General features: G+C 42.4%; 1 protein-coding gene across 1 annotated transcript in view; it reads right to left on the reverse strand.

Moving 5' to 3' along the window:
- LOC122559862 (solute carrier organic anion transporter family member 4C1-like) overlaps positions 1 to 19,686 on the reverse strand; it is a 174,666-nt gene that overhangs the window by 56,670 nt on the left and 98,310 nt on the right. The window contains exon 6 of the mRNA XM_043709986.1: positions 8,768 to 8,883. Within this exon, the coding sequence (XP_043565921.1) occupies positions 8,768 to 8,883 (116 nt within the window). The remainder of the gene's footprint in view (positions 1 to 8,767; positions 8,884 to 19,686) is intronic.

The raw sequence follows: 19,686 nt of genomic DNA on the forward strand, positions 1-19,686 counted from the left end.
AGGAGGAACTTCTTCACCCAGAGAGTGGTGGCTGTGTGGAATGCTCTGCCCCAGAGGGCAGTAGAGGCCTAGTCTCTGGATTCATTTAAGAAAGAGTTGGATAGAGCTCTCAAAGATAGTGGAATCAAGGGTTATGGAGATAAGGCAGGAAGAGGATACTGATTAGGAATGATCAGCCATGATCATATTGAATGGCGGTGCAGGCTCGAAGGGCTGAATGGCCTACTCCTGCACCTATTGTCTATTGTCTAACCAGTCTCCCATGGGAAACCTTGTTGAATGCTTTACTTAAGTCCATATAGATCACATCAACTACTCTGCCCTCATCAATCCTCTATGTTATTTCTTCAAAAAACTCAATCAAGTTTGTAAGACATGATTTCCCACGCACAAAGCCATGTTGACTATCCCTAATCAGCCCTTGCCTTTCCAAATACACATAAATCCTGTCCCTCAGGATTCCCTCCAACAACTTGCCCACCACCAATGTCATGCTCACTGATCTATGGTTCCCTGGCTTTTCCTTACCACCTTTTTGAAATAGTAGCACAACATTAGCCAACCTCCAGTCTTCTGGCACCTCAACTGTGACTATCTATGATGCAAATATCTCAGCAAGAGGCCCAGCAATCACTTCCCTAGCTTCCCACATGTTCTAGAGTGCACCTGATCAGGTCCTGGGGATTGATCCACTTTTATACATTTTAAGATATCCAGGACCTACTCCTCACTAATTATGACATTTTTCAAGATGTCACCATCTATTTCCCCACATTCTATATCTTCCATGTTCTTCTCCACATTAAACACTGTTGCAAAATACTCCTTTAGTATCTTCCCATCTCCTGCAGCTCCACACATAGGCTACCTTGCTGATTGAAAGGCCCTACTCTCTCCCTAGTTACCCTTTTGTCGTTAATGTATTTATAAAAAGTCTTTGGATTCTCCTTAAACCTATTTGCCAAAGCTTTTTGCTTTTTGCCCTCCTGCTTTCCCTCTTTAGTATAATCCTACTGCCTTTACAATCTTCTAAGGATTCACTCGATCTATCCTGTCTATACCTGACATATTCTTCCTTCTTTTTCTGAACCAAATCCTCAATTTGTATAGTCATCCAGTATTCCCTATACCTACCAGCCTTTCTTTTCTCCCGAACATGAATACACTGTCTCTGGGCTCTCGTCATCTCATTTCTGAAGGCTTCCCATTTTCCAGCCGTCCCTTTACCAGTGAGCATCTGCCCGAATCAGCTTTTGAAAGTTCTTGCCTAATAACGTCAAAATTAGCCTTCATCCAATTTAGAATTTCAACTTTTAGAGCTGGTCAATCCTTTTCCATCACTACTTTGAAACTAAAGAATTATGTTCGCTGGTCCCAAAGTGCTCCCCCACTGATACCTCAGCCACCTGCCCTGCCTTACTTCTCAAGAGTGGGTCGCATTTTGCACATTCTCCAGTAGGTACATGCACATGCTGAATCAGAAACCTTTCCACCACAGGATTAACAAATTCCTCCCCATCTCAACCCTTAACACTATGGTAGTCCCAGTCTATGTTTGGCAAGTTAAAATCTCCTCCCATAACTACCCTATTATTCTTATAGATAGCTGAGATCTCCTTACAAATCTGTTTCTCAATTTCCCTCTGACTTTAAGGGGGTCAATAATACAATCCCAATAAAGTGATCATCCCTTTCTTATTTCTCAGTTCCACCCAAATAGCTTCCCTAGATGTATTCCCAGGAATATCCTCCCTAAGTACAGCAGTAATGCAGTCCCTTATCAAAACCGCCACTCCCCCTCCTTTCTTGCCTCTCTTTCTATCCTTGCTGTAGCATTTGTATCCTGGAACATTAACCTGCCAGTCTTGTCCATCTCTGAGCAATGTTTCTGTAATTGTATGGCATCCCAGTCCCACGTTCCTAACCATGCCCTGAGTTCATCTGCCTTCCCTGTTAGGCCTCTTGCCTTGAAGTAAATGCAGTTTAATTTATCAGTCCGACCTTGTTCTCTGCTTTGTTCCTGCCTGCCTTTACTGTTTGACTCGCTCTCTTTCCCAATTGTGCTAGTCTTACCCTCCCAAGCAGCTCTAGCATATCTCCCTGCCAGTATGTTAATCCCTTCAAATTCAGGTGCAATCCACCCTTCTTGTACAGGTCACTTCTACCCCAGAAGAGATTCCACTGATCCAAAAATGTGAATTAATCTCCCATACACCGGCTCCTCAGCCACGCATTCATCTGCTCTATCCTCCTATTCCTACCCCCACTAGCTCACAACACTGGGAGTAATCCAGATAATACTATCCTCAAGGACCTCCTTTTTAAATTCCTGCCTAACTTTCTATATTCTCCCTTCCGAATCTCACCCTTTTCACTTCCTATTTTGTTGGTTCTAATGTGTACAATGACTTCCTGCTCGACCGCTTCCCTTTCAGAACATTCTGCACCCTCTCTGACATAGCCTCGATCCTGGCACCAAGGAAGCAACACACCATTCTGACTTTTCACTGCTGGCTACAGAAATGTCTGCCTGTGTCTCTGACTAGAGAGTCCCCTATCACAATCAATCATTTGGACCTCGACATACCCCTTATTATAGTACAGCCTGTCTCGATACCAGAAACTTGGCTGTTTGTGCTACATTCCCCCAAAAGTCCATCATCCCCCACATTTTTCAAGACAGCATACTTGTTTGAAATGGAGATAGCTACAGAAGATCCTGCACTACCTACCTACCTCTCCTACCTTTCCTGGAGTTAACCCATCTATGTGACTGTATCTGTGGCTTTTCTCCCATCCTATAACTGCCATCCATCTCACACCCTAGCTCATATAAATTCCTCATTACCCCTAACTGGTGCTCTAACCGATCCATTCGATCTGATAGGACTCCCAACCAACGACATTTATTGCTGATAAAATCCTCAGTTACATGTAAACCCTCTCAAAACTCTCACATCTGACAAGAAGAGCATATTACTCTACTAAAGGCTGTTTTTGCTCCATAATCTACAGACCCAGAAAATAGTGCCGTCATTTTGTTCTAAAAAAACGTGCTCTAGACTTAGTATTTACAGTTTATATTTTTAAAATTTAATCAAGAGACAGGTTTCAATAAGACATATAATCAAGAAAGAACCCACTCTCCTCGCTACTGTAGGCTTACAGCAAGGTTACACGTTAAAAACTATGCACTTATCTGTTCCTGTGTTGTGAGCTCTCCCAGACAGGTTCCTCTAAGATCAGTTGTGAATTTTGCTGTTTGTTAATTTTTTTTATGAAGAGCTTGAAAACTTGCTGCGATAAAAAAGAACCCTGGTAGACTTTGTGGAATGTGAAATTGTAAAGTGGGCTTTGAAAGCATTAGCAAGGATGTTCTTCAGCTGAAACAATCTCTGTTCAGCTGAAACAATCTCTGTTCTGATAAACAGTGTTATCAGAACAACAGTGTTATCAATTTGGTTTGCAAATACTGGCTCAAGTCTAAAAGAATGACTTGAGGCTTTCTGGATTATACACCATATGGGTTATCCTTTTATCCCCTCATTGACTGATTCTTTTTCACTCTTTTCTAATTATTCACTTTCTTAGCCCTAATCCTAACCCTGTCGCATTTTGTTCTTTTATTCAGGCAACATCATGGTTACAGTCAACATCCTTTGTGCCTTCCTTTTTTAAATGTTGGCTTGATTTAGCTATATATCAAGTGGGAGTGAAACTTGGACAGCAATTCATCTCAACTGAATTCAGTACAAATTAAAACTAAGTGGCATATAAAATGAGTATTTCATAGAATCAGCATGGAAACAGGCCCTTCAGCCCACCTTGTCCATGCTGACTAGGCTTCCTAAATTGAATTAGCCCCATTTGCCTGCGTTTGGCCATATGCTGTTATTATCCATGTACCTGTCCAAATGTCATTTAAATGTTGTAATTGACACGCCTCTACCACTTCCTCTTGCAGCTCGTTCCATCCACACACCGTTCTCGGTGTGAAAAGGTTGCCCCTCAGGTCCGTTTTAAATTTTTCTCCTCTCACCTTAAACTAATGTCCTGTAGCTTTGGACTCGCCTACCCCGGGGAAAAAGATCTTGGCTATTCACCCTACCTTTGCCCCTCTACAAGGTCACCCCAGCAGCTTCCTCTGCTCCAAGGGGAAAGGCCTCCCCTTATACCTCAAACTTCTCAGCCTCAGCAACATCCTTGTAAATAATCTTTGCACACTGTCCTGGTTTAATATCATCCTTCCTCTCGCAGGGCAACCAGAATTATATACAGTACTCCATACGTGGCCTTATCAATGCCCTGTAAAGCTATAATATGACATCCCAACTCCTGTATTCAATGTTCTGACCAATGAAGGCAAGTGTGCCAAAGGCCTTCTTCACTATCATGTCTACCAGTGATGCCACTTTCAAAGAACTACGTATCTGCACCTCTAGCTCTCTCTGTTCGACAACAGAGGCCCCGCGGGCCTGCCATTAAGTGTATAAGTCCTGCCCTGGTTTGCCCTACCAAAATGCAACACCTCACATTTATCTGAATTAAAGTCCATCTGCCATTTCTCAGCCTATTGGCTCAGATGATCAAGATCCCATTGCACCCTCAGATAACCTTCTTCACAGTCCACTATACACCAATTTTGGTGTCATCCATAAACTTAGTAACTATGCCTCCTATATTCTCATCCAAATTGTTTATATAACGACAAACAGCAGTGGATCCAGCAACCATCCTTGCGGCACAACAGTGATCACAGGCCTCCAGTTTGAACAACAATCATCAACTACTACCATCTGTTTTCTACCTTCAAGCCAATTTTGTATCCAATTGGCTAACGCTCCCTGGATTCCATGTGATCTAACCTTACTAACCAGTCTACGATATAGAACTTTGTCAGCGATCTTGCTAAAATCCATGCAGACAATGTCTCCCGCTCTGCCTTCATTTATTTTCTTGGTCACCTCTCTAAAAAGGTCAACCAAAATTTGTAAGACATGATGTCCCACACACAAACCCATGCATCCTATCCTTAATCGATCCTTGCCTTTCCAATTGCATGTTGACACTGTCTCTCAGAATCAGTAACTTACCTCCAGTAACTTACCCACCACTGATGTTAGGCTCACCGTTTGTAGTTCCCTGGCTTGTCCTTGCAGACTGTCTTAAATAATAGCCCAAAATTAGTCACCCTTCAGTCTTCCAGGATCATACCCATGGCTATCGATGATACAGATATCTCTGCTTGGGGCCCAGCAATTTCTTCTCGAGCACAATGTCCTGGGATACACTTGATCAAGTCCTGGACATTTACCTACCTTTAAACATTTTAAGATGTCCAGCATCTCCTCTTTTGTAATGTGGACTATTTTCAAGACATCACCATTTATTTCCCTGAGTTCCTTAACTTCCACGTCTTTCTCCAAATACGACATAAGAACCAAGAGCAGGGGCCATCTGGCCCTTTGAGCCCGTTGCACTATTCAATAAGATCATGCTGATCTTTTTGTGGCCTCAGGTCCACTTATCTGCCCTCTCACTGTAATCCTTAATTCCTTTACTATTCAAAAAAAATCTATCTCAGCTTTAAAAACATTTTATTAAAGTAGCGTCAGCTACTTCATTGGGCAGGGAATTCCATAGATTCACAACCCTCTGGGTGAAGACGTTCCTTCTTAATTCAATCCTAAATCTGCTCCCCATAATTTTGAGGCTATGCCATCTTGCCCTAGTTTCATGTGCCAGTGGAAACATCCTCTCTCTTATCTTATCTATTCCCTTCATAACTTCATGTTTCTATAAGATCCCCCTCATTCTTCTAAATTCCAAAGAACATAATTCCAGTCTACTCAGAGTCTCTTCATAAGCCAATCCCCTCAACTCCAGAATCAAGCAAGTGAACCTCTTCTGCACCCTCTCTAGTGCCAGTACATCCTTTCTCAAGTAAGCAAACCAAAACTGCACACAGTACTCCAGGTGTGGCCTCACCAGCACCCTATAGAGCTGCAACATAACCTCCCCACTTTTAAACTCTATCTCTTGAGCAATGAAGGACAAAATTCCATTTGCCTTCCTAATTACTTGTTGTACTTGCTGGCCAACCCTCTGTGAATCATGCACAAGGACACCAAGGTCCCTTTGCACAGCAGCATGCTGCAATGTTTTACCATTCAAGTAATAGTCCTTTTTACTGTTACTCAGACCAAAATGGATAAATTCACATTTATTAACATTGTATTCTATCTGCCAGTCCTTTGCCCATTCAAAGTATTTATGCTCCTCTGCAAGGTTTCACAGTCCGCTACACACTTTGCTCTGCCACTCATCTTAGTGTCATCTGCAAACTACACGCGGTCCCCAACTCTAAATCATCCACGTAAATTGTGAATAATTGCAGTCCCAACACTGATTCCTGAGGCACACCACTAATTACTGATTGCTAACCAGAATAGCATTCATTAATCCCCATTCTTTGCTTCCTGTTAGTCAACTAATCCTCTATCCATGCTAATACTTCACCTGTAACGCCAGGTATCTTTATCTTATACAACAGTTTCTTGTGCAGCACCTTGTCAAATCCCTTTTGGAAATCAAGATACACCACATCTCCTGGATCCATGTTGTCAACCGTGCTCATAATGTCTTTGTAGAATTCCAAAAGATTAGTTAAGCATGACCTGCACTTCATGAATTCATGTTGCATCTGCCCAATGGGACTATTTCTGTCCAGATACCTTGCTATTTCTAAAGTCATAGAGGTGGACAGCACGAAAGTAGACCCTTCAGTCCAACTCGTCTATGCCGACCAGATCACCTGACCTAATCTAGTCCCATTTGCCAGCATTTAGCCCATATCCCTCTAAACCCTTCTTATCCATCCAGATGCCTTTTAAATGTTGCAATTGTACCAACCTCCATCACTTCCTCTGGCAGCTCATTCCATACATGCACTGCGTGAAAAAGTTGCCCCTTACATCTCTTTTATATCTTTCCCCTCTCACCTTAAACCTACGCCGTCTAGTTCTGGACTCCCCCACTCCAGGGAAAAGATTTTGTCTATTTATCCTATTCATGCCCCTCATGATTTTATAAACTTCTATGACATCACCCCTCAGCCTCCGACACTCCAGGGAAAACAGCCCTAGCCTATTCAACCTCTCCCTATACCTCAAATCCTCCAACCCTGGTAATATCCTTGTAAATCGTTTCTGAACCCTTTCAAGTTTCACAACATCCTTCTGAGAGGAAGGAGGCCAGAATTGCACACAATATTCCGAAAGTGGCCTAACCAATGTCCTGTACAGCTGCAACATGACCTCCACCTCTTATACTCAATGCTTTGATCAATAAAGGAAAGCATGCCCAATACCTTCTTCACTATCCTATCTACCTCGGACTCTACTTTAAAGGAGCTATGAACCTGCACTCCAAAGTCTCGTTGTTCAGCAACTCCCTAGGACTTACCATTAAGTGTATAAGTCCTGCTCTGATTTGCTTTTCGAAAATGCAGCACCTCACATTTATCTAAATTAAACTCCATCTGCCACTCCTCAGCCCATTGGCCCATCTGATCAAGATCCTGTTGTAATCTAAGGTAACCTGTCCACTACACCTCGAATTTTGGTGTCATCTGCAAACTTAATAACTGTACCTCCTTTGTTCACATCCCAATCATTTATATATGTGAGGAAAGTAGTGGACTCAGCACCAATCCTTGTGGCACTCCATTGGTCACAGACCTCCAGTCTGAAAAACTCTCCACTACCATCCTCTGTCATCTACTTTTGAGCCAGTTCTGTATCCAAATGGCTAGTTCTCCCTGAATTTCTGTATCTTCCATGTCCTTCTCCACAGTAAACACTGATGTAAAGTACCCGTTTAGTATCTCCCCCATCTCCTATGGCTCCACACAAAGGCCGCCTTACTGATCTTTGAGGGGCCCTATTGTCTCCCTGGTTACCCTTTTGGCCTTAATATATTTGTAAAAACCCTTTGGATTCTCCTTAACCCTATTTGTCAAAAACATCTCATGTCCCCTTTTTGCCATCCAGGTTTCTCTCTTAAGAATACTCCTACTGCCTTTATACTCTTCTCAGGATTCACTCGTCCTATCCTGTCTATACCTGACATATGCTTCTTTCTTTTTCTTAACCAAAACCTCAATTTCTCTCATCATCCAGTATTCCCATACCTACCAATCTTTCCTTTCACCCGAACAGGAATATACTGTCTCTGGACTCTCGTTATCTCATTTTTGAAGGCTTCCATTTTCCTGCCGTCTTTTCACCAGCAAATATCTGCCCCAGTCAGCTTTTGAGTGTTCTTCCCTAATACCGTCAAAACTAGACTTCCTCCAAATCAGAACTTCAACTTTTGGATTTGGTCTATCCTTTTCCATTATTATTTTAAAACTAATAGAATTATGGTCACTGCTCCCAAAGTGCTCCCCTCTAACACCTTAGTCACCTGCCCTGCCTTATTTCCCAAGAGTCGGTTGAGTTTTGCACGTTCTCTAGTAGATACATCCACATACTGACTCAGAACTATTTTAAAATGGATAGAATTATGGTCACTGGTCCCAAAATATCTCAGTCACTTGCTCTGCCTTATTTCCCAAGAGCAGGTCAAGTTTGTCCCTTTTCTAGTAGGGCCATCTCATACTGATTGATACAAATCTACTCCATTCTCACCATACCTTTGATCTTAAAGAGGAGACCTAATTATCACCACCCTTCCCACCCTTGTGATATCAAAATCAGAATCTTACCAGTAGTGCCACAAAGAAATCCTTAAAACTCTCTCCAAAATTAGGCTTTAAGAAAGCTTTTGTAGTTACACCATTGTGGGCCTGAGAAACCTTTTGAAGTTGGATTTCTGCTGTACCTGCAAAAATAAAAGAATGTGTGCAGAGTGAAATCACGTGTAGTTGAAGTATTGAGCTGGATTTTCTGATGGCTACACAGACATTATTCCAGCAAAAATAGTAATTGCACATGGTATCCTCATGAATCCTCATTTTGGCAGGCTCCGAAGGAATTGCCTGAGAAATTGAGGATTCTATTCTTGGAACCCTGCAAAAATTTCTATTTAAATCAGAGATTTCAGAATGTTCCAATGAAATTGAGTAAACTAGCTGCTCAGGAAATGTTAGACTATTAAATATATAGAACATAGAACAGTATAGCACAGTATAAGCCCTTCAGCCTTCAGTGTTGTGCTGACCTTTTATCCTATTCTAAGATCAGACTAAATGACATACCCTTCATTGTACTATCTTCCATGTGCCTATCCAAGAGTTACTTAAATGCCCCTTGTGTATCTGACCTACACCGCTGCCAGTGCATTCCATGCACCCACCACTCTCTGTGGAAAGAACCTACGTCTGTCATCTCCCCTAAAATACATTGTCTAACTCCTGAGTAACCATTAAACAGACCCCATACTTATCTAACAGAAGTCCCATTACACATCTTCCAAACCATTTACTACCTCAGAACCTGACCTGACACTCTTTCCGCCAGTTCTGCACCCAACACCCTGACCTTGATGGTTGGCACTCTCCCCTTCAGTCATTCCATCACCACACACACACACACACTCCTTCCTATGCTGTGGACTCGAGCGCCCCCCCCTCCCCCAACTGCTGGACACTTTCCCTCTTCCCTGACTCTGCACACAACTTCCCTTTCCCAAGCATTGGACATACCTTTTCTATCAGCTGCTCTCCACACGACCTCTTTCTCCCATCTCTGGACACACTCCTCCCTTCACTTGACACTCAATCCATTTTTCCACAACTGGACTCCCCTCCCCTGTTGCGAAACACACTCACCGCTTTCCAAACTCTGCACTCAATTTCACCTTCTTCTACTGCTGGATCCTCTCCCCTATTCCTCCATTCTCCACCCAACTGCCCTTCCCCAAACGCTGGACACTCTCTTCAGGTACTCCAGAGTTGACTCCTCTCCCTCTTCCCCCTGTCCACACCCAAAGTCATTCCCTTACTGCTGGACACACTCATCCATTCCTCCAGTGTCTTTCCTGAAGGCTAGATGTACTCCACCCTTCTCCTACTCTGGACCTGTCCCCCTCCCCTGCTGCTGGGTAAGCTTATCCCATCTCCTACTCTGCATGTGAAAGCCCACCCCCACGGCCAGACCTAACTTCCCTCACCAATCCTGACCTGTCCTGCACTGGGTGCCTTATCTGGTCTCCTTGCCAATTTGCACCTTGGTATCCTGTCCACTTTGCACCCTACTCCTTGGCAGCTTGCCTCCGATGCAACTGGCACCCAACTTATCTGACACCTGCCTGCAGTCCCTATTGATCTGGCACCTTACTTAATTGGCAGTCTATACCCTACCCATCTGGTATCTGAATGCCTGACACCTTATCACCTACCTAGTTGGTATTCCGCTTACTTGGCACCCTACACTCACACACAGCATTATTATCTAGAGTATGACAGCCTCTTTCAATTTCTGTCTGGATGTTTAAAACTCAGGTTATGGCAGCTGACTGCTGTGTAAAGGTGATGTGGCTTACCTTCCCTGATATCTCTGCACTATGAAAGAATTGTTAGATGGAAGTACAACTCTGCATTCTTGATGGTGCCCCGATCACAATCTCCTCTCAGAAATATCATGTTCCCTCCTTTCATAAAACATAATGGAGGAAGTACAATTTGCGTAAGATTGCCACTCCTCGGAAAATCGGCCTTGTGATTTCTGAAGTCATGCTTGGCTCTAAGTAGTATAATTCTTGTCCATGCTTTGTTTTTGAAAAGCCATCAATAAAATCAAGAGTCAGCGCAGAAGCTAAGTAACGAAAACAACCAATGCTGGAGATCACAGCATCCATGGAGAGAGAGGAAGCTGATGTTTCGAGTCTACACGACTCTTCACCATAGCTGAGTAAGCTCACTAAGTTGTTTTACAAAACTAATGATATATTCAAATACAATGTCTTTATTTCGATACTTTTCTGAGTACTGAATATTTGATCAAGGAGAAAAACTGAGAGTGGATATGGTGATAATACAGGGCTTGTGGCATTTGGAGAAAAAAATAGCACAAAGGACTAAATGGCTGGACTTTGTTTTCACCAGTCTGCCATCATCAGTTTATTAGTCTATGATAGTGTTGGTGAAAATAGCCATGGCACAGTCCTTGTGGAGATCATTTTGTCTTCACACTGAGAATACTCTCAACTAAGAATACTCTCAACCATATTTTGTGGTATTATCGCTGTGTACCAAATGTGGAATGGTTTCATCTCACAGGTTAAAGCTGCATCTCCATGAAGTGATATGGCCTATCTGCAGCAAAAGAATTTTAAATCACTGTAACTTGGAGACTTAATGCCCGGCATATCCCTCACTCCCTCATCACCATCAAGCCATTTGATTAACTGGTTAAAAGGAGAGTTCAGAAAAACATGCTGAAAACAGCACGATATGCTCTTGAAAATGAGATGCCAATTTGGTGAAACCACATTCCAGGACAATGTGCTTGTTAAACAGCAGAAGAAATATGCCACAAATAATTCAAAGTGATTCCACAATTAACATATAAGAGAAATGTAAAATTATATTGAGATTCTACAAATGGCATCGAACTTTGGTTAGAAAATTGGAAGCAACCTCCATCTGAAAAATGTAGGGAAGCCACAATTTTCCATTACTGGCTGAAAAATTGTGTCAGTAAGAACAGGCTGATAAGTGCTCAGAGATTGGCACTATGTCAAATTTATGTCTGTGATTATAAATGGTAGTTAAAGACGAGGAAAATCATCAGGTGGAAAGTGGGAAATCAAAGGATAAGTCATTACAGTCCACTATAATAACTATGCAAGTAATTGAGACATGTGACACTGAAGAAACTTAGTGAACCCCTGCATGAAAAGCATTGGGTTAATTTTTAATAGGTATTTTTAATTGAAAGAAAAAAGAACATTTTTAAACATTTTTTACAAAATTACAAAGTAATACAAACAAGTATAAACACTAATATACAATTAAATATATATATAAAAGAAATAAATAATAATCAAAACATAAAAAAAGAAAAAAAAACTCAACTAGCTACTAATCTATCCTACAAGCAACCAAAGTATAAAATAAGATATCTTACATTGTTAGTGAAACATAACGTAATAATTAAATAATTAAGTTCATAGTCAAAATGGATTAACACCAAGTCATAATAAAACCCGTATTTATACAGGATTCCTCCCCCGGGGCCCCCCAGACCAGCCACAACCATTACCACAGCCAGACAAAAGCCCTTGATAATATGGCCGAAATATCTGTATCAATATAGTTCAGAAAGGGCTGCCATATTTTATAGAATAATTCATTTTTTTGGTGCACCATATTTGTGAGGAAGTCAAGGGGGATACATTCCATGATTAACCTTGCGCCAATTCGAAAGTCCTGGAAGGCCCTCAGCTACCCAATTCACTAAGATATTTTTCCTTGCACAAAAAGAGAGAATTGAAAATAGTTTCCTCCTGTGCTCATCCAGGGAGGGCAGATTTGAAAAGCCCAAGAAAAGAGACACTGGATCCAATCCAATCTCCGTTCCCAAGCTTTCTTGTCAGAGCATTTGTTACTCTGTCCCAGTATTTGCGGATCTTGTGACATGTCCATAAACAGTGCGTGAGAGTGCCCACTTCTATTTTACATTTAGGACACACTGGGGTGTTCCTACCCTAAATTTTGCCAGTCGTTCTGGTGCTATATGAGCCCTTTGGAGCATCTTTAATTGAATAGCTTGAGTTCTATTAGAAATAGAGATCTTTCTGGCATTTTCCCAGATGTCCTCCCACATTTCTAAAGGGATTTCTAACCCCAATTCCTGGTTCCATGTTTTAAACAGTCATTCCATGTCTTTCGATACCTCGTTATGTAATGAGTGATAAAGAGTACTGACCGAGGGTGGACCCATTGGCCATAGCATTCTTCTCTCCCTATCCAATTTGTAGGGACTGTCTAATAATGTGGTCTTCTTCTGTATATAATCTCGTATTTGGAAACACCGAAAAAGGTCTCCATTGGGTAGTCCAAACTTCTGGTGCAGCTGCTCAAAAGACATCATAACCTCCCCATCGAACAGGTCCCCTAAGCAAGAGACACCTTTGGACCTCCAGGTTTTAAATGTAGCTTCTATCAGACCTGGCTGAAAACCCCATGCTCCCACTATAGGAGTATAAGGAGAGGTTTTTTTGTAAGTTACCCTCATCTTGCCGCATTATCCTCCAGGCTTTAAAATTGTATTTAATACAATAGGGTTTTTGCAATAATCCATAATAGCTCTCATCTTATCAAAAAATAAAAGATTGATGAGGGGACACTTTGCTTGGGAGGCCTCGATATCTAATCAAATTGATTGTGGGTCACAAGAGACCCAATCAGCTACATAGCCTAATGGAGAGCTCAACTGATACCTCCTAAAGTCTGGAAAATCCAATCCTCCCCTTGGTTTTCGAAGCTGCAGCTTTTCTAATTTGTTAAGGGGCCATCTGTGATTCCACATAAAGGAACCAAGCCAGCCATGTAGTTTACACAACGCCAGTTTCGGCAACATCAAAGGGAGCATTCTCATAGGATATAGGAGATGAGGCAGAATATTCATTTTAACTAGAGCTACTCTACCTAACCAGGGATATTGGGAGATTTCCCCAGCGTTAAAGGTCCTGCCTTATTTTCTCTAGTAGGTGCACAAAATTGGCTTTATACAGCTGACCAAATACTGGGGTGATAAAAATACCTCAGTATAGAAAACCCTCCAGTGACCACCGAAAGGGAAAGCAAGATCCGTCTGATAAATTGGATATACTGGCGAGACTACCAACGGCATGGCCTCCAATTTCATAAAATTGATTTTATAGCCTGAGAACATACTAAATAGATTGATTACTTGAATTAAGTGGGGCACGGATATCAAAGGATTACTTAAGAACAGGAGGGCATCATCTGCATAGAGAATGAGTTTATGTTAATACACTATGTTAGAGTCGGTTCGTATAGCTTCCGCTAGTGGTTCAATTATTAGCGTGAATAATAATGGTGAGAGAGGATATCCCTGATGATAGCCCCTATCCATACTGAAGCTATACAAACCTAAACTATTGGTAGTCATGACTGCTTTGGGGTCATTCTACAATATTGAGACACATTTAGAAAATACCTCTCCAACACCGAACCTTTCCAGTGCGCAAAAAAGATATGACCATTCAACCAGGTCAAATGCCTTCTCTGCATCCAAGGAGACAACTATCCCCGGTATTCTTTCCTGTTGACAGGCTTGTATCATATTTAAGATCCTTCTAACGTGTTAGATGATCTACGGCCCTTGATAAACCCTGTCTGGTCCTCTTTTATGATATATGGTAAGACCCTCTCCAATCTTAATGCTAACGTTTTAGAAAGGATTTTAAAATCTACATTTAGCAAGGATATTGGTCTATACGATGAGCAATCTTCTGGGGCCTTTCCTTTTTTGAGAGAAATATTTGCTTCTCTCAACGAAGGCGGGAGGCAGCCCTGACTATGTGAGTAATTATACATGTCCATGAGTGGACCAGCCACTTCCCCTATGAATTCTTTGTAAAATTCAAACTGGAATCCATCTGGTCCAGGTTCTTTGCCACTCTGAAGCTGTCTACTTGCGTCGGGTACTTCCTGGGTTGTCAGGGGAGCATTCAGGATCGACACCTGCTCCAAGATTAAATCCGGCAAGGCCAAGTTTTTAAAGAAGGACTCCATCTTCTTAGTTCTATCCTCACAGTCCTGCAATTTATACAGTTCAAAATAGACCTTTCTAAAGGCTGTATTCATCCTTTTACAATCACAAGTCAGAGTACCATCACTTTCCCTAATGGACGTGATAGCTTGAGGAGCCTTTTCTGTCCTAGCAAGAAATGCTAGGTATCTGCCAGGCTTGTTGCCATATTCATATAGTCTTTACTTTGCAAATAATATTTCCCTCTTTGCTCTTTGGGTAAGTGCGGTATTCAAGGTTGTCCAAAAGGCTGTGATCCTTTGTAGCTTTGTAATAGAGGGCCTATCAACATACGCTATCTCAGGTGCCTTCAAGCGAGCCTCGAGTAGGTGCTGTTGTTCTCCCTTTTGTCTTTTCTGGATCACAGAATATGAGATGATCAAACCTCGCGCATAAGCCTTAATGGTCTCCCACATCGTCAACGGTTTACTGGCTGTACCTGAATTAATTTCCAAAAAGGTTTTGAATTCTTGAGAATACGCCAATGTCGGGGGCCTGTCCTATCGTCCCTAGTCTTAACTTCCATATATACTGCGGCACGGTCAGAGATTGCTATATTACCTATTTTGCAGAACAATATTGAATTCAAAAGGGTCGAGGGAACAAAAAACATATCAATTCTAATATGACACTTGTGTGGGTTAGAGTAGAAAGTAAAGTCTCTGCCCTGGGGGTGAAGGCGCCTCCACACATCTACTAGCCCTAGCTCCTTATTCAGATCTACCAATTGTCTGGATCTAAGAGATATGCCCATAGTACTCTTGGGTATCCTATCTGTCTCTGAGTCCGTAATACAATTAAAATCTCCTCCTATGATTGTATGGCAGGCTCCAAAAGCCATCAACTTGGAGAATGCTTCCGTTATAAATTTGAAGAGGTGTGCCGGGAGGCAATAAAGATTCAAAATCCCATACTCCTCTCCATTTATTATGGCTTTGATCTGTATATACCGTCCAGATTCATCTTTAATCTGGCTTAAGATTTTGAAAGGAAGATTCTTCCGAATGAGAATGACTACTCCCCTACTTTTTGAACTAAAAGATGAGAAAAAGGCCTGGTCAAATCCACCCTGTTGTAATTTTAAGTGCTTTTTGTCAAGTAGATGTGTCTCCTGTAAGAGAGCTATATCAACCCTTTCTTTTTTGACGTTTGATAATATCTTCTTCCTTTTGATTTGTGAATTACTCCCCTTGACATCCCAGAATCACCACCTAAGCAAATAGCTAGCCATGATCGTCCAGGCAAGCCCAAGACCCCCCAGGAGGAAGAAGCCCACCAAAAACACCCTGAGTAAAGACCATGGAAAATTCACAAAAACAAAAATTCTTTCAGACATTTATACCAACACAATTAAAACTATTCCTAAGTAAAAAAAAATAAAACACATTTGAAAGGAGATTTTCCCCCTTGCTCCCAGGGGGCGTTACTACTTGTCAATAACACCCCCATAACCTCTCCTAACTAGTGCCCTGCCCTCAATCCAGACATTATAAAATGGAGTAGACAAATTCAAGTCTTCTCTAAAACCAAAGTTAAAAGTGTGTGACCCACCACCCCCCCAACACCAACACCTAGGTGCGTTTAGCAAGCATAATACAAAATATAAATATATAAAACTATGAAGTTACAATCCCAAATAAGCCGCATGGCCTGTAAAAAAAGAAATCACATAGTGAATAACAAATAAGCCCCCTTTCCTGCCCCCCAGAAAAGGTAATGAACAAAGAAGGGATGGAAAAGGAAAGAAAGGGTAAACCGGGTGTGGGGGGAGTTGAAATAAAATCATTATCCATACTGTTTGAATCTTACAGTCTATTTAAGAGACTCCAAAAATTCTTTAGCCTTCGGTGATCCAAAGTTGTATATAGATCCTTCGTGGCTGAAGTGCAGCGTTGCTGGGTAACGCAAGGAATATTGTATATTTAGGTCTCTTAGGCGCTTCTTCATCTCATCGAATGCCCTCCTCTTGCGGACCATGGCTGGAGAAAAATCCTGGAATAACATAATCTTGGAACCCTTGTGCATCATGCCCTGGGGATCCTTCCCCAGGACTCCGGAGGCTTCCAGGAGCATCTGCTTCCCTTTATAAATTGGAGCCAGAACAGAACCGGACGGGGGCACTGGTCTGGCCCGGGCCTGAGTTTAGCAACCTGGTGGGCCCACTCCACTCACACCTGGCCTGGTCCAGACTCCAACTTTAATATTTGAGGGAGCCATTGCTCCAAAAAAACTGCGAGCTGGCCTTCCCCATCCTGTTCGGAAAGGCCAGCAACAGAATATTTTTTCGACGACCCTGACTATTGAGGTCGTTGATGTGCTCTTCCAAGGTCCGGACTTGCTGCTCGAGAGCCCAGACCTGGCCCACGGCCGACTCGGCAGCAGTTTCCAAGGTCGCGGCCTTCTGCTCTGCCCCTCTGACGCATTGTTCGAGTTTATCAATTTCTCGGTCACGCTTCTGCAGCATGACCGAGAACGACTCCCAGCTGGTCCTGGATTCTTCAATGAAGGCGTTGATCCTCTCCTGCAGCTTGTTGATCGCAGAGATTAGGCTCGCCTCTGCAGGTGAGTCCCCCGAGGCGGTAACGAACATCTCTGCTGCTGCTGGAGGGGGTGGGGGAGGGGTCCCTGCCTGTTGCGAATTTTGGGAATTTTTGCCCTTTGTCATTTTAAGAACAACACCAAACTGTTCAATTTTGATGTAAAATGACTAAGTATGCTGGGCAAAAGCTATTTTAAATGATTTAAAAGGTGTGGTGAAGGTGGGTGCCCAACTTTGCCCGAGTCTTAGGCAGAGCACTACAGACTCAGACTTGCTGGGTCGCGGCCATCTTGAATCTCCCGGGGTTAATTTTTAAGGTGTTTATATACCACTTCAAATGGAAGCATCCTTCTAAATATTTTCAGCAATGCTGAATATAGTCATCTACATATTTTACTTTGACCTTCCAGAATTTTAATATAGTAATAATAACATTAAAGTGAATGAGTTAAAAATTAATTTGAGCACAGGGGTTTTAATGTATGATTTGCTCTGTCTATTGAGCAATCTATGGAGGGTCCCCTCAGTTGAAAATAGTCCAGCACAATCCCCACTGCTAACTGGCTGTACACTAAACAGTAACCAAAGAGTGTCCAGGCTCTTAAAGGCAGTCTGTCCTCTTCGGGGAAAGTGGAATCAAAGAAGAATATCTGCTGAATATCACAGCTGTAACTGAACAGAAAGAATTGGAGTATCAGGACAAGAATGAACTCTTGGGCTGAGTCATGGGGGTCAACAGGGGGAGAGAAGGGAGAGAAAATTTATTTAAATGAGGGATCAGTAGCTTTTCAGGAATTAGAGAAGGGGACGATGGACTTTTTGCTTTAGAATCAGAGAGTCATAGAGACGTACAGCATGGAAACAGACTCGTCCATGCTGACTAAATATCTTAACCTAATGTATTCCCACTTGTCATCACTTGGCTCATATTTCTCCAAACTCTTTCTATTCATAAACCCATCCAAATACCTTTTAAATGTTGCAATTGTACCAGCCTCCATCACTCTCTCTGGCAGCTCATTCCATACACACACCACCCTCTGTGTGGAAAAAGTTGCCCCTTAGGTCTCTTTTATATCTTTCCCCTCACCCTAAACCTATGCCCTCTAGTTCTGGACTCCACCACCCCAGGGAAAAGCCTTTGTCTATTTATCCTATCATGGTTTTACACACCTATAAGGTCACCTCACAGCCTCTGACGCTCCAGGGAAAACAGCCCCAGCCTATTCAGCCTCTCCCATAGCTCAAAACCCCCAAACCTGGCAACATCCTTGCAAGTCTTTTGCGAATCCTTTCAGGTTTCACAACATCCTTCCAACAGGAAGGAGACCAGAATTGCGCACAATATTCCAAAAGTGGCCTAACCAACATCCTCTATAGCCACAACATGACCTCCAAACTCCTATGCTCAATACTCTAACCAACACGCATTTGGAAAGGCAAGGATAGAATAGGGATAGTCAACATGGTTTTGTGCATGGGAAATCATGTCTCACAAACTTGATTGAGTTTTTTGAAGAAATAAAGAGGATTGATGAAGGCAGAGCAATGACGTGATGTATATGGACTGCAGTAAGATATTTGACAAGGTTCCCCATGGGAGACTGGTCAGCAAAGTTAGATCTCATGGGATACAGGGAGAACTAGCCATTTGATACAGAACTGGCTCGAAGGTAGGAGACAGAGAGCGGTGGTAGAGAGTTGCTTTTCAGACAGGAGGCCTGTGATCAGTCGTGTACCACAATGATTGGTGCTGGGTCCTTTACTTTTTGTCATTTATATAAATGATTTGGATGTGAACATAGGAGGTACAGTTAATAAGTTTGTGGATGACACCAAAATTGGAGGTGTAGTAGACAGCGAAAAAGGTTATCTCAGATTACAACAGCATCTTGATCAGATGGGCGAATGGGCTGAGGAGTGGCACATGGAGTTTAATTTTGATTAATGCAAGGTGCTGCATTTAGGAAAAGCAAAGCAGAGCAGGACTTATACACTTAATGGTAAGGTACCAGGGAGTGTTGCTGAACAAAGAGACCTTGGACTGCAGGTTCATAGCTCCTTGAAAGTGGAGTCACAGGTAGATAGGAGAGTGAAGAAGGCGTTTAGTATACTTTCCTGAGTCACAGAGGCATACAGCACAGAAACAGACCCTTCAGTCCAACCAGTCTCTGCCGAACATAATCCCAAACTAAGCTTGTTCCTCTGCCTGCTTCCTGGCCCATATCCCTCCAAACATAGAACATAGAACAACACAGCGCAGAACAGACCCTTCGGCTCTCGATGTTGCGCCAACCTGTGAACTATTGTCAGCTTGCCCCACTACACTATCCCAAAATCATCCATGTGCTGATTTATGGATTG

This window comes from Chiloscyllium plagiosum, chromosome 2, assembly GCF_004010195.1.
Source record: "Chiloscyllium plagiosum isolate BGI_BamShark_2017 chromosome 2, ASM401019v2, whole genome shotgun sequence".
Taxonomy (NCBI): Eukaryota; Metazoa; Chordata; class Chondrichthyes; order Orectolobiformes; family Hemiscylliidae; genus Chiloscyllium; species Chiloscyllium plagiosum.